General features: G+C 42.1%; 1 protein-coding gene across 1 annotated transcript in view; it reads left to right on the forward strand.

Annotated features, from left to right (window-relative positions):
* The first annotated feature begins 633 nt into the window (after positions 1–633).
* PRKAR2A (protein kinase cAMP-dependent type II regulatory subunit alpha) overlaps positions 634–13,448 on the forward strand; it is a 68,462-nt gene continuing 55,647 nt past the window's right edge. Inside the window, exon 1 of the mRNA XM_076346507.1 lies at positions 634–980. Coding sequence (XP_076202622.1) covers positions 728–980 — 253 coding nt within the window. The 5' untranslated portion in view covers positions 634–727. The remainder of the gene's footprint in view (positions 981–13,448) is intronic.

A 13,448-nucleotide genomic window follows, 5' to 3' on the forward strand; every position in this document is an offset into this window, starting at 1 on the left:
CCTCCCGCCGGCTGCGCGCACCCACCGCTGACAGCCCCGCCGCTGGCCGACGAGAGGCCAGGCTGCGCGCCAGCGCCCGCGCTTGACCTTCACCCCGCCTCGCACCACCACGGTCCGCTTCGGTCCGCAGGTTCGCAAACGCCACGCCGGCCCGCTCCGAATCTCCGCCACCGGTGTTCCATGATGTCGCCCCGTTCCGCCCGGGCAGAAGCGCAGGCCCCGACCAGTCTTCCCACGAGCTCAACCATCTGCACAAGCACCTCCCCGCCCCGGCGGTTCCGCGGAGCCGGTCCCGGGATCCCGTCTCCTGCTGGGCCCCCTACGGCTTTGCCCCCGGCTTGCTGGGGGGCGCCCGGTGCCCCCGCCCGCCGCTGCCCCGTACCGCCGCGCGCGCGCGCCCCCCCCCCGCGCCGCCGCCGCCGCCGCCGCCGCCGCCGCCCTCGTGCCCGGCTCCCCCGCTCGCGCCGCGCCTCGCAGTGACGCACGCGCCTCCCCGCTCAGCGCGTGCGCGGGCATTGGCCCCGCGCCCGCTCCCGCGCCTGCGCAGCCGGGGCCGCTCCTGTCCGTCCGTCCGCCCGCCCCCCCTCCCCCCCCCGCGCCGGCGCGGCTCGCGTGACCGGAGCGGCGGGAGTCAGTCAGCGCCCGCGGAGGGAGGCCCCCGAGCCCGCCACCGCCACAGCCGGCTGCGGAGGGGGGGGAGGCGGCGGCCTCCTCGGTTCCCGCCACCATGAGCATCGAGATCCCGCCGGGCCTCACCGAGCTGCTGCAGGGCTACACGGTGGAGGTGCTGCGGCACCGGCCGCCTGACCTGCTGGGCTTCGCCGCCGACTACTTCGCCCGCCTGCGGGATGCCCGCGACCAGGAGGCGGCCGGCGGCGGCCGCAGGGTGGTCAGCTTCGACGGGGAGCCCATGCAGACCGAGTCCAACGGCGAAGAGGAGCCCGACCGCGGCGACGAGGACTCCGACTCCGACTTCGAGCGTAAGTGCAGGCGGCGAGGGGCGGCGGTGAGGGGCTGCCCGTGGCGGCGAGGGGAGGCGGTGAGGGGCTGCCCGTGGCGGCGAGGGGAGGCGGCGAGGGGCTGCCCGTGGCGGCGAGGGGAGGCGGTGAGGGGCTGCCCGTGGCGGTGAGGGGCGGCGGCGAGGGGCCGCCCGTGGCGGCGAGGAAGGGCCGGGAGCGGCGGGGTCCTGCCCCCGGGGGAGGAAGCAGCCTGGAAGGCCGGCCGGGCGCCTCCGCCACCCCGTGCTCGGTGCCGCTGCCCCGGCCGCTGCTGCTCGGGGCTGCACGGCGAGAGCGGGCGGGAGGGATTGAATGGGGGAGAGGCTCCGGCTGCGTCCTCTTGCAGCACCGCTGTAGCGTGGCGGGTGCTGCTGGGCGCCTGCAGCGGGATCCTTCCCTCCGTGGCTCTGTGCAGGGTGTCAGCCGTGCCGTGGGGAAGCTGTACGCTGGCAGGACTGTCCTCTCGGGGGGAACCCTTGCTCGCCCTAACATCAGGCCCGTAGACTCCAGTAAGAGACTCTGTCCCTGGGTGGGGTGTCAGAAAGCTGATGTACAGAGCTGCCGTATAACGGCCCAAACTGCGCCTGGGGTCTGACCGGAGTTACCACGGTGAATTGAGCGTACTGCCAAGCATGTGATACGAAAGATCATGTGTTATTGTGCAATCTCTTCTATACTTATCTTTACGTTTCTGTCTTTAAATCATTGTGGACAAGTGTGTTTTTCACTGAAGCTGAGGATGTTTATTGCCACCGTTGTGTGTTTAAAGTGGTTATTACAAAGCACTGCAGTAACTTTTTAATACGTTACTAAATGGCAAAAATGCAAACCCACCTGTATACTCCTGTTTATACTGTAGGTCTCTAAGATAGAAAAGATACTCACCTGATCTGGACAATGAAACGCCACTTGTGATACTTCCATTTTTATTCTGTCAAAACGTACTGTGTGTGTTGTGCAATGCGCAGTGTTTATAATTTGGACTGTAATTGAGCTGCAATGCAAAAAGTTATTTAAAATCTTTGTGAATGGTACTTCTTGGCACACCCAGGATTTTGGACCTGAAATTACTGAATACTCTCTCATTATTAGAAGGTAACTTAAGAGGAGAGAGGAAAGGCGAGAAAAGGCATGCTTCCCCTAAACTTTTGGTGCCCTCATTTGGAGGTCTTGTGCCCTTGACCTATAACATGAGTAAAGGTTTCTGACTTTTATTGATTGAGGATCCTTTTTGAGGTCAATTACTATATGTCACCTTGTGAATGCGGTGTGTTCTTACATCTGTGCTCTGGTTAACAGTTTTAAAGAAACAAGAAGAAATTAAACTGTGGAACAAATAGTTGTTTTTATTAAGGAAGCATTGAGAGACCAGCTATTGTTGCAGCCCTTTTAGACTGGGAACTTTACAAAGTAAAACACAGCTTCTGCTCTTGAAAATATACAACCTAACCAGGACATGCAAGTATGCGAGAGGACAAGAATAAAATGTACAGTCAGAATGAATTAAAAAGCAGTTTGCAATTACTGTCTAGATTTGAATGTTTATTTTCTCTAATGAGAGAGAGGTTCTGTTTAGAGCCTAAAGAAGAAAAGATGAAAGGTGAAGGGTAAAGAGGTGGACACTGGTAGTGACTGGATTGAAGTTAAGGGGATGTGCAAGCGTGAGCACAGCTTTATGACAATAATTACAAGTGACTTTGTCCTGCAGCCCAAGTCAGCAATATTTTCAAGCATCTCTAATTATACAAGACGCTATAGTTTCTTGTAAAATGTATTATCTTAAAATAAAGTTTTATATTGGAAAAATTGCAGTAAATAGTTGGATGTAATTTTTTAAACGTGCAATATCTCTGTATAGAGCGTTTTCTTTTTTTAAAAAACAAAAAACATAAAAAAACACCCCAATCCACCAGAGCTTTTAATGTCATTGAAAACAACTTTTCTATTTCTTGATCAGTTTATCGTGTTTTAGGGTTTGAAAAGCCTTTTCCAGGGAAGTAAGTCTAAAGTTTTCCTGGTGAATGTTGGCAATTACAGCTGAAAGGATCGTCTGAAGTTAAATGTTTTTGGATAAAAATCTAAAAACTTGATGGTGGCAAACAACTTTTCAAACACAGCTTTATGTGGTGAGGCTGTCCAAAGCAGAAAGGTGGTTCCTTTGCTTCAAGTGTCTGCTCATCATCTTTCTGTCTTAGTCAGAGAGAAAATTAATGTAATGAGGCTGGTCAGCGTCACTTGTGCTAGTCAGAGCCCTTTAGGCAAGTGGCACTGTCAGTAATGCTGTCTTGCTTCTTATCTCAAAACCCATGCTGTTCCCTCCTTACAGTTTCAAAGACCTGGAGGGGGAAGACTGCCATATGTTCAGCTTAACAGCAGGCGAGGGTCTCTATAGGGTCGGGGAAACTATTCTTTCTTATGTTGTTTAACATTGTGGGGGGCAATCAACCATGGCTATGTGTGTTTCAGATTTCCGTTGTAACTGTTGTCATAGAAGGCTTCATTAATGAGAAAATGTTAAGTTAGAGGTTCTGATATCTCTGTCTTCTGTGAATTTTATAGATAGGACAATACTTCTACCCTGTTGTGAGAGACCAGATCCTGTGTGCTTATAGACTGCTCAGCATTTAAAGGACATGTAAAGATAGAGAAAACACACAAAATGAAAAAGTCTCAGATAATCTCACTGGACAGGCCCTAGTACTGTTTACTAAGATTACATTTTTTCATCTTGGACGATTTAGGAAAGACTACAATTAATTTCGCTTTGTTTTCCTAGGTTAGCACTTGTTTACCTTCGAGTTGCAAAGACAGATCAAATGGATGTTTTAAAAATGTTTCCATGGCTGTTTTTAAATATAAAGATGAAATTGAGCAGTGGTAGTTTTGTAAAGTATTATGTACAGACAATTTAAAGCTAGTTTAAATAATTAACCTGGTTTTATATGTTAAGAGTATGAAAGATGTCTGCACAAATAATGTGCTTGTCTTCATATTTCTGCTTCTGGCACAGTATTAAATTTGTGTATCTCACTAGGCTGCATGTGCATGCTATGAGTTAGAGAACACTTCAGATAAGTTATCTGTTTTTTTTTGTATGCTTTGAGGGTATGGTAATAGAAGCGAGAAATAACTTAAAATCAGAATAAGCTCTTGGTCTTTGGTGTAAGCCATGTGGCAAATGTCTTCATGTAGTCATAGTGACACCAGTGGTTCCTTTTCTGCCATAATGGCACTCCATCAACGTGGTAAAAGTCACTGAAACTAACTAGACTACAAAAAAGACCTCTGTTTTCTTGTGACACTTAAACATAAACCTGGAAGTAATTTATTATTCTCTGAACCCCCTGGAGTTTCATCCCTGATTTTAATAATTTTTGTATATGTGATCAAAGGATGTCAGGATGTGGCTGTTCAGCAGAGAGTGGAGTGTAAGGAATGTGTGGAAAGAAAATGATGATAGTGGCGGGGGGGAACCTCCAGAAACATTTATCCAGTGGGCTGTGGCAGAGAATTTATACATGCAAAGCTTTCCTCAGAGCCTTTATTTGATTGGTATAACTGCAAAATTGACAAGTTGATATAGTTGGGGAAAGATGCAAAGGGACAACTTCAAAAATCAGGCTGAGGACGTAACCAAGGATGGATATGTATTCTTAAAATGTGACCTTGACCATGACACTTGTAATTTTAACAAGGAAGCTCTGAACGGATGTGCTGAGGCTGTGAAATTAAAGCCACAGAAATGGTCTGTCCACTGTTTGAGACTGAGTCATGGCTTTGGAAAACCTTCTGTTGTGAGTAGCACATCCAAAGGAAGGCAGGCAGCTTTCCTTCGCTGTCAGTTGAGGCAATTGCACAAAGGTGCAAGGTGCTGCACTGTTAACTTTCCATTTTATGTCTTCTTGTTTGTAATAGTAATCAGTTAATTAAAAAAGCACCCATGTTTATTCTTGGAGATATTTAATATAACTAACAGTGGAACTAAAATATCTTTGGGATTATATACTAACTTGAGCAACTCAGATGTTTTAACTAATGACAAGTATTTTAGTGCAAATCAAATTTTTCCTTCCCAGGGTTTCACCTTGATATTGAAGGAAAGATTGTGCACTTTTCAGCTATTCCCTGAGCAAAAGAGAACACTTCTTAATATATTGCTTTTGAAATAATCCTCTTCAGTATGCTCTATTCTTATGAAGGAAAATGGTGCATATGAATCTGGATGAACAGGTGAAAAGTTCCTGTTTAGTTCTGCACTGAGCTTCTCAATTAAAATTCAAGGATTTGCTAAATGTCATTAAAACATCAATAGGATATCTGAGCAGAAGGGGTGCAGAAGGGAGTAGGGAAATACACTTTTACATCATTGGATCTTGGATGTGATACAGAATAAGAGTTCAGTCCATCTTTGAAATCTTTATCTTTTTAATTGTTAACAGAAGTGCTTAATATTAAATTAAAACTGTTTCAGATTACTTCTTACTCTTAAGCATTATTTGCTTATGCTTTTTTATTCTGTATTTGGCTGATATGTCCTGTGGAATTCCTTGGGAATTACTGTGTTACATTAATCACAAAGCGTTTATGCTCTGCTTACATCAATTTACAGGTCAGGCATAACTCCTTGCTGTTTTCCTGAAATAATTCAAGGAAGTTTATTGAATGACAGAAGTCAGATGATGATAAGACTGATGATGTTAAAGGATAGAAAAAGGAGAGTAGTGGTCCTTTGGAAGAGTAGTGCTCAAGTTTTCAGATGTAATTCAGGTTCACGGGTTATTGCAAGTGTTTCTGTGAGATACTGTCACCTTTAAAATGAAAGTACTTTTAACTTTTTAGTAGTACTTTCACCTACCTACTTCCTCCATAATTGTTAATTTACTGGGAATAAAGCACAGTAGATTTCTCCTCACTCTGTTTTTTTTTTGTCCTTAACATTAAAAGAGCCTCTCTTTGCAGAACATCTTTTTTACAGTATTATTGCATTGTATGATGCAAATTCAGTCCAAAGAATAGCTACTCTATTTAAAATCCTGGTTGCACAGTGGGCACTTTCACAATCTGATAATTAATAGTGCTACATCTTTTTTTTTTCCTTTGAAATTTGTTTGCCTGGCTCACATGGCTTAATAGTAATTATAACAAAGGTGTTTTGTGCTCTGCTTAAGCAGTCTCTAGACTTTTAGGGAGGTGTGGGAAGAAGCTCTAGATTATGATCTAACTGTATTAAGTCTTTGAGTTTAGTATACAAAGAAAAAAATACACATGCTTGCTTTATAATATGTTTAAAAAGAGTGTATGTGTAAGCAAGCCTAGCAACCTGAAGGTGTAGAAGAAGCTTTAGTTTTATTTATTCTTTGTTCTCTGTCATGGTTTAACCTCAGCCAGCAACTAAGCCCCTCCCAGCTGCTCGCTCACTCCCCCCTGGTGGGATGGGGGAGAGAATCGGAAGAGTAAAAGTGAGAAAACTCATGGGTAGAGATAAGAACAGTTTAATAGGTAAAGCAAAAGCCACGCACCCAAGCAAAGCAGAACAAGGAATTCATTCGCTGCTTCCCATCGGCAGGCAGGTGTTCAGCCATCCCCAGGAAAGCAGGGCTCCATCACGCCTAACGGTAACTTGGGAAGACAAACGCCATAACCCTGAACATCCCCCCCTTCCTTCTTCCCCCAGCTTTATATGCTGAGCATGACGTCATATGGTGTGGAATATCCCTTTGGCCAGTTGGGGTCAGCTGTCCCGGCTGTGTCCCCTCCCAGCTCCTTGTGCCCCCCCCAGCCTGCTCGCTGGTGGGGTGGGGTGAGAGGCAGAAAAGGCCTTGACTCTGTGTCAGCACTGCTCAGCAGGAATGAAAACAAAACAGAGCCCCATACTAGCAACTGTGAAGAAAATTAACTCTATCCCAGCCAAAACCAGCACATTCTCCATCAATAACACGAAATCAATTATAAAGCAAACTATTAACAATGCATCCATGTTGATAATGTTTTAAGAGGAATATATTTCTATATTTAGTTTTCTGATTTTAGTAGGTCTTGGCAGCATAGTATCTTGAACGTGTTTAACATAAAAAATGCCAAGTGAAAAACTACCATTGTGCAGCTGCTATACTTGCGCATGTCTTTGCTTTTGCAGAGACAGTTCTCACTGACTTAAATCTGAAGGATTAAATAGAGTAACTGCTGTTAGTACTAATGGAACTTCACTCCCTATATTTATCTTGTTCACACAGGGGAACTTTGAAGATAGACTAAATGTTAAGGAAGACTGATTTCACTTCTTTTTAGATATTTTGTCCGAGTAACTAATGCTTTTTTCTGGAGGGCTTTTTGTTTCTGTGTTTGCTTATCACAAAAGACTTGCTTTTCAGCGTTTGTTCTTAAGATTGTACTTACTTTATTACAAGATTAGACTAGGACTTTTTTTAATTAAGTGATGTTGTTCTAAGGAAGTCACTATTTGTATCTCAATGGAGCCTGAAGGAAGATTTCATCAGTAATCTTCAATACAAATGAAAATTTAGTTAAAATACAGGTGTAATACATCATTCTTACCTGAGATAGTAAAAGAACTGAAAGTATGAAGTGAAGGGATAAAAGCTGCTGGCTGGCTGAGAAACAGAATTGTAGTTGAGTTGACTGAAATTTGCAAACATCACTGGATATTGCTAAATGTATATTGATTTATATCAGGGAGGAGGAACTTCTGTGTTAGTTTTAAAAGATAAGTTTCTTGCCGTTTTGACATAGTATACTTACAGTGTTATTTGTAACATCCTGTCATCAGCACTCTTGCTATTCCTATAGCATCTACTAGACAGTCCTTAAAATCTCTTGAGAAAGATATCCTCTGATTCCAGTTTGCTCTCAGTGGCTTGACATAATCATTCTGCTTTCCTTAAGTAATCTGTACATCCCAGAATGTGAGGAAGCAAGCAGTACTTTTTAAAATTTCTTTTAAATTCATATTTGTGATCTGTTGCATGCTCGTAACTTTTCACTTAACTGTTAAGCTTGATATTTCCCGAAAGAGCTTTAGATACTAGCTATAACTGAATAGATAAATTAAATTCTAGACTCAGTTTCTGCTCTTTTAGTATCCTGCTGTTACTTTGGGCAAATAGAAACTGCATTACTCTGCGTGCTAGCCTCTAAAAAGAGTGTAACTAACTATTAGTGGATAGCTAATAGTAGTGGAAGTGGATAACTAGCCTTTGTAAATTATTGCTGAATTCTTAAAAGCTTGTTTTTCCACGTTGAAAAAGTTTATTGTAAAAAAAATTGTATGAAACTTCTAAAATTGGATTCTTCTAGCTGGTTCTAATATTAAGCTAAAGGAAATTACGGTATTGCAATACTAGATATTGTGCTGAATACTAGCTCCTTTTTAACTATGCTATTTTTTTTCATTTAATAAACTAGTATTAAAGTGCTAAGACAATTCCCCTTTTGCTAATACTGAAGTTTAGTTGTACCCTCTTATCTAAAATAGAACAGTGGAGATCTCAGGGGAGAGGAGGAGACAACAGAGAACAAGATCACTTCAAATTATTCACCAGTCAGTCGTTAAAAAGCATTAATGTTTAACAAAGAGCAGTTGCTCGTTATTCAAATGAAGACTGGAAGTATAGCCAAGCCAAGATGAGCTGTGAATGTTTCTCACTGGCTTTAGTAACATTTTCAACTTCATGAATGATCATTCATATTTTTTTGTGAAAGAAGAGGGAGACAATGACAAATACAACTCTAACAAATGTACTGGTTCCTCTTTTAGAGGGATATTATTCTTGTCTCTGTAACATTCCTTTAGATATGCACTTGTGTCTTTGTGATCCATGTCTGACTTTACATCAGTACTTCTTTGGTATGTAACAATTGTTTGGTGTTTTTTGATACATCAAGTTTCTTTGATTCACATAGGTACAGGTTTTTTTCCTGAGGTGCCATTAGTTGCACGGCAAATGATGTGTACTCATCTGCACTCTGCATTTTTGGTATCTTTATGCATCACTGTAATACGAAACAGACAAGGTAAATCAAAAATCGTGAGAACATTGGTTAGAAAAGTAACTAGTGGGGAATTTGAGAAATCTGAGTGTGGACAAAACACTGATACATGAAAGACTCTTGCACCAAGATACTAATTGTACTAAGGGGTGTGTGCTTATGAGATCCTTTAATGCAAAAAGATGCTTTTCTTTTGAAAGTACAGGTCTGAAAAAGGGACTATCAGGAGGAAACTCCAGAAATCTGTTACACAGAACAAGCAGCTGCTTTGTGGTCATTTGTGTTTTGTCTGTGAGGTGGTGAAAATTGTGGTGATCACGGCAGTGTTCTCTGTGTGCTTTAATGGATAGGATACCTAGAAGAGAGAGGAGATCTAGAAGAAAGCAAGCCTGACTTACAGTTATTACACTGCTAGGATTTGGCCTCTGTTTCATAAATATACAGTAAGTTGTATCTAATAAAGCCCATCATTGTATTAGTAGCAGTTTTGCTACTAGCCCTTTCCATACTGGGGCATTTATTTTCTATGTAGAAGTTGCAAACGATGAGTAGTGGCAATTCTGCTCTGAGTATAGACTTGGAAATTCCCTTTAGGGGAGAAGACATCTCTAGGAACAGCCTGCCTTCAAGGCATGTGGGAGAGACTGCAGGTATTCCTTCTGTAGCACTGCTTTTATGATAATTTAAAAACAACAACAACAAAACCAAATAAACTTGTTTTTTATTTTTCTAAAAAATATTAAGCCACTCTGTTCCCTCCTTTTACTTCCTGTTAACTTTCTGAGGGTGGCTTGAAGAACAGCTTTGCTTCTTCTCAGAAATGGTATACAGCCTGCAGGAACTCAATTTCCAGCTGTCATGATGTCCGGTTTTGTTCCGAGGTCATCTTGCAAAAGTCTGGAACCCTGTACTCCTTTTTGGGTGTTGGTGAAGTCCAAACCAAGATGGTCAATGATCAAGGGCCTTACCAGCAAAATTGAGGAAGTTGTCACAAAATCTCTCTCTAAACTGTTGTGTGAAGAAGGATTAGGATTGCAAGTTGGAGATGAAGTCGTGGTTTTGGTAAAAAGATGTTCTTCCATTGGTAACTGTTTCTGTCCTCTCAATCTGAGTGGTATGCAGTGAAGGATTGCAAAGCTTTAAGTACTGCTTCTCTTGTTGCAGAGCATTCTAAAAACATGTATGGAGTCTGTGTGGGGAGTGAACTGTGTGTTTCTTAGATGAGGGTTCGGAAACTACTCTGTAGTTTTCCTATGTATTTTTGAATAAATTGTAGTGCCAAGTTCCTTGTTCTTGGTGATTGTATATTGACAGACTGTTATAAAGCAGGATGTCACAATGGCCCTTCATTTCCATTTTGCTTCTTCCTCCCTTGGGATAGCATATTGTTTTCTGCTTCCTATTGAGAAAACTGTATTCCATAGAAGAGATTTTAAGAAAAGAAAAATATAAATATTTGTGTGGTTTTTTTTTCCTGTTGGGGCTCCGATAAACACTGCCATTTCTGTGGCAACACTTGTGCTAATCCTGATCATTCAGGAAGAATCACTTCCTCAAGGACGTGCTGTAGTGTAAGGAGCTGGTCCATCTCGGGTTGTCATGGACATGGGGAGTATCTCTCTATGAAAGATAGACATGGACATGGACAGCCCTGGAATGAAAATTCAAAGGTGATGGAGTTTCCTCTCTTTTTTTTTTTTTTTTTTTTTTTTTGGAAAGTAATTGTTCTGAAACAGTTACGGTTTTTAACATGTAATGTTATCAATGTTTCTGATTATAATTCATAAGTATTTGTAAGACTCAAAGCTTTCTCAGGGGTAAGTTATGAAAGATGGCTCTTTAAAATAGATTAATTTTCAGTCCTCTGTCTTTGACACCTTTGGGGAAGGATGCGGGAAGATTCCACAAGTATTCTTGTTCTAAAATGGCTAAAACTTAATACTATTCAGAGTGGTGATGTTACTTTGAATACTCTAGTTTCTCAAGCGTATAGAAATTATACAAATTACATTCAGTGATGTTTAATGATTTTAATTCTAATCTTGAGGTTGTGTACCTTTATGATAAACAGCCATAAAACTGGGCTTCAGTTTCTCTTGTGTTCTGTATGAGCATCTCTTATGTCCCTGTGAAGTAATTTTAGTTTCTTGCTGCTGAAAACATTTAATTATTAAGTGTTGTGCCTTGTGTCATTTTTTCATAGCACTATGAAACAATATAACTTTGTATGATGTGTGCTGTTTTTGCTAGTGTATTTTTTTTTTTTAATTTTCATAGCTTTTACATGCAGACACTGTTAACTTTTCGTATCCAAAAGATTTGCAATGTGTACCATTTGTTTTGAAGTAGTATGTAACAGTGACTGTGGGGAGCTTTATACTAGAAGTTCTGCTACTGGGAATCAGTTCATCTGGAAACTGAACCATGTAGTACTTGCCAGCTGCTGCAGCTCATTTTGGTCAGGGGATTTGTTTTTATTGTTACTGGCATATTTATGTTAGGATAAATGCTAACTTGTGCCCTCTTGCAGGGTTTTCAAACATTCATGAGCATAAAAGAGGATTTTCCCTGGTCTGGGGGGAACACACTGATTTTTACTATTATCCCTTCTTAGGAAACAGGACAAATCTGTCTGTCTTCACCCTTCCTCTTTTCCCCAAAATCCTCTTCCTGTGAAAGTGCGCAGGATGCAATTACTGGAAGAGTGTGTGTGTGTGGGGCTGTCTGTCAAAATACTTTTTTTACATGGAGATTATTCTTTTTACAGCTGTATGTTTTTAAGTAAGCTTTGCTGAATGTTGACTTAATATTGTTAGAAGCGTCAATCTGAAGGAAGAAAAGCCGTAAATACATTATTTTGAGATGTGGTACAGGAGTTATTTTTGCTCAGAATTTGGTTGTATATCACAACCTGAAGATTGTCCAGTTTAGAAGTTTTAACTTTTTAAAATTTTAAAACATATATATTTAGAATCTACTCAAATTTATTTATACTTTGTTTACTAAAAGAAACTGTTACCAAATTATATCTGAATGGAACAAGATCCACTTGTGAATTATTGATGAATATAATTGCACTGGTAATGAAGTAGTATTTCATGTTGTGTATACATAGAATCACAGAGTTGCCAGAGATGTTGGTAATATTTATGTAGAGTCCATGATACTCTTCTGTACCTTCTATCTCATCACTTTGTGCCACCCCTCAGTCCGCTGGCTGTCATCCTCCCTCAGAGCTGAGGCTGTGCTACCTGCTGCGGTGGTGTGCAAGGGCTGGGTGTGATTCATGTCGTGTTGTCTCCCTAGTAAAGCACCAGACAAGAAAATTAACATGAATTGTAGAGTCAGTTGTGCTCATACAGGGGATCCTGCACCCTAGAGATGAGGGGAAGCAAGGCAGAAAACCCGGTGTCCAGCACTGTGATTCTGAAGCTACCACTACAGGATAAAATCCTGTAAATCCTGTGCACCTCTTCTGCCACTACTGTAGATAAATCTGTATATAGGACACAAGTTGTGGGTTGGTGTGGGGTTTTTTTTTTGTGTGTGTGTTTTGCCTTTTTTTTAAACTGGAAAACCAATAACTTCAGTTGCAAGTATATCTAGAACTTTTTATGAACAACTGACCAAGGTTTTCTGGCTTTGGTTATTAAAAAATGTGATACAATGCAAGCATGTGGATGCTTGTTGACTTTTATGTGGCATTAGTAGAATAAGAATTTGTTTAGTATGTTGCAGTAGGATCATCATTGAAAATTTTTTAAAATGCCCAAGAAAGTGCTCGATTTGTAAATATGGAGAATGTGCCTCTGGTAAGAAATTGTAGAAGCCCAGGCTTTTTCTCAGCCTCTGCTCTTCCCACCTTTCTTCCCTTCCCCCTTTAAAAAAACAGCCAAACAAATTAAACCCCAAAGCCCAAAACCTACAGTGGCTCTGTCAAAATTTATAGTTACCTGCCTGGAAAAAGGATGTCTGAAACTAGAGGGTCCCTTAATGCATCTATCTGCAAATGAAGTTCACTTCTGTTTGCCTTCTTGCCATTGGAATTTAAGTTGGAAGCAAAGTGTGAGTTTTAATGACCTGTTAAGAGTATCTTTACAGAATCAGAGAATGGTTGAGGTTGGAAGGGACCTCTGGAGGTTATCTTGTCCAATCCCCTGCTCAAGCAGGGCCACCTAGAGTGGATGGAGGCTCTAGAACTTCTCTGGGCAACCTGCACCAGTGCTTGGTCACCCTCACAGTAAAAAAGTGTTTCCTGATGTTCAGACAGTCCCTTCTGTGTTTCTGTTTGTGCCGATTGACTCTTGTCCTGTCACTGGACACAGCTGAGAAGAGCCTGGCTCCGTTGTCTTTGCAACCTCCCTTAAGGTATTTATGCACATTGATAAGAGCTCCCCTGAGCCTTATCTTCTCTAGGCTAAACAGTCCCAGCTCTTTTAGCTT

Source organism: Aptenodytes patagonicus, chromosome 8 (genome assembly GCF_965638725.1).
Source record: "Aptenodytes patagonicus chromosome 8, bAptPat1.pri.cur, whole genome shotgun sequence".
Classification (NCBI taxonomy): Eukaryota; Metazoa; Chordata; class Aves; order Sphenisciformes; family Spheniscidae; genus Aptenodytes; species Aptenodytes patagonicus.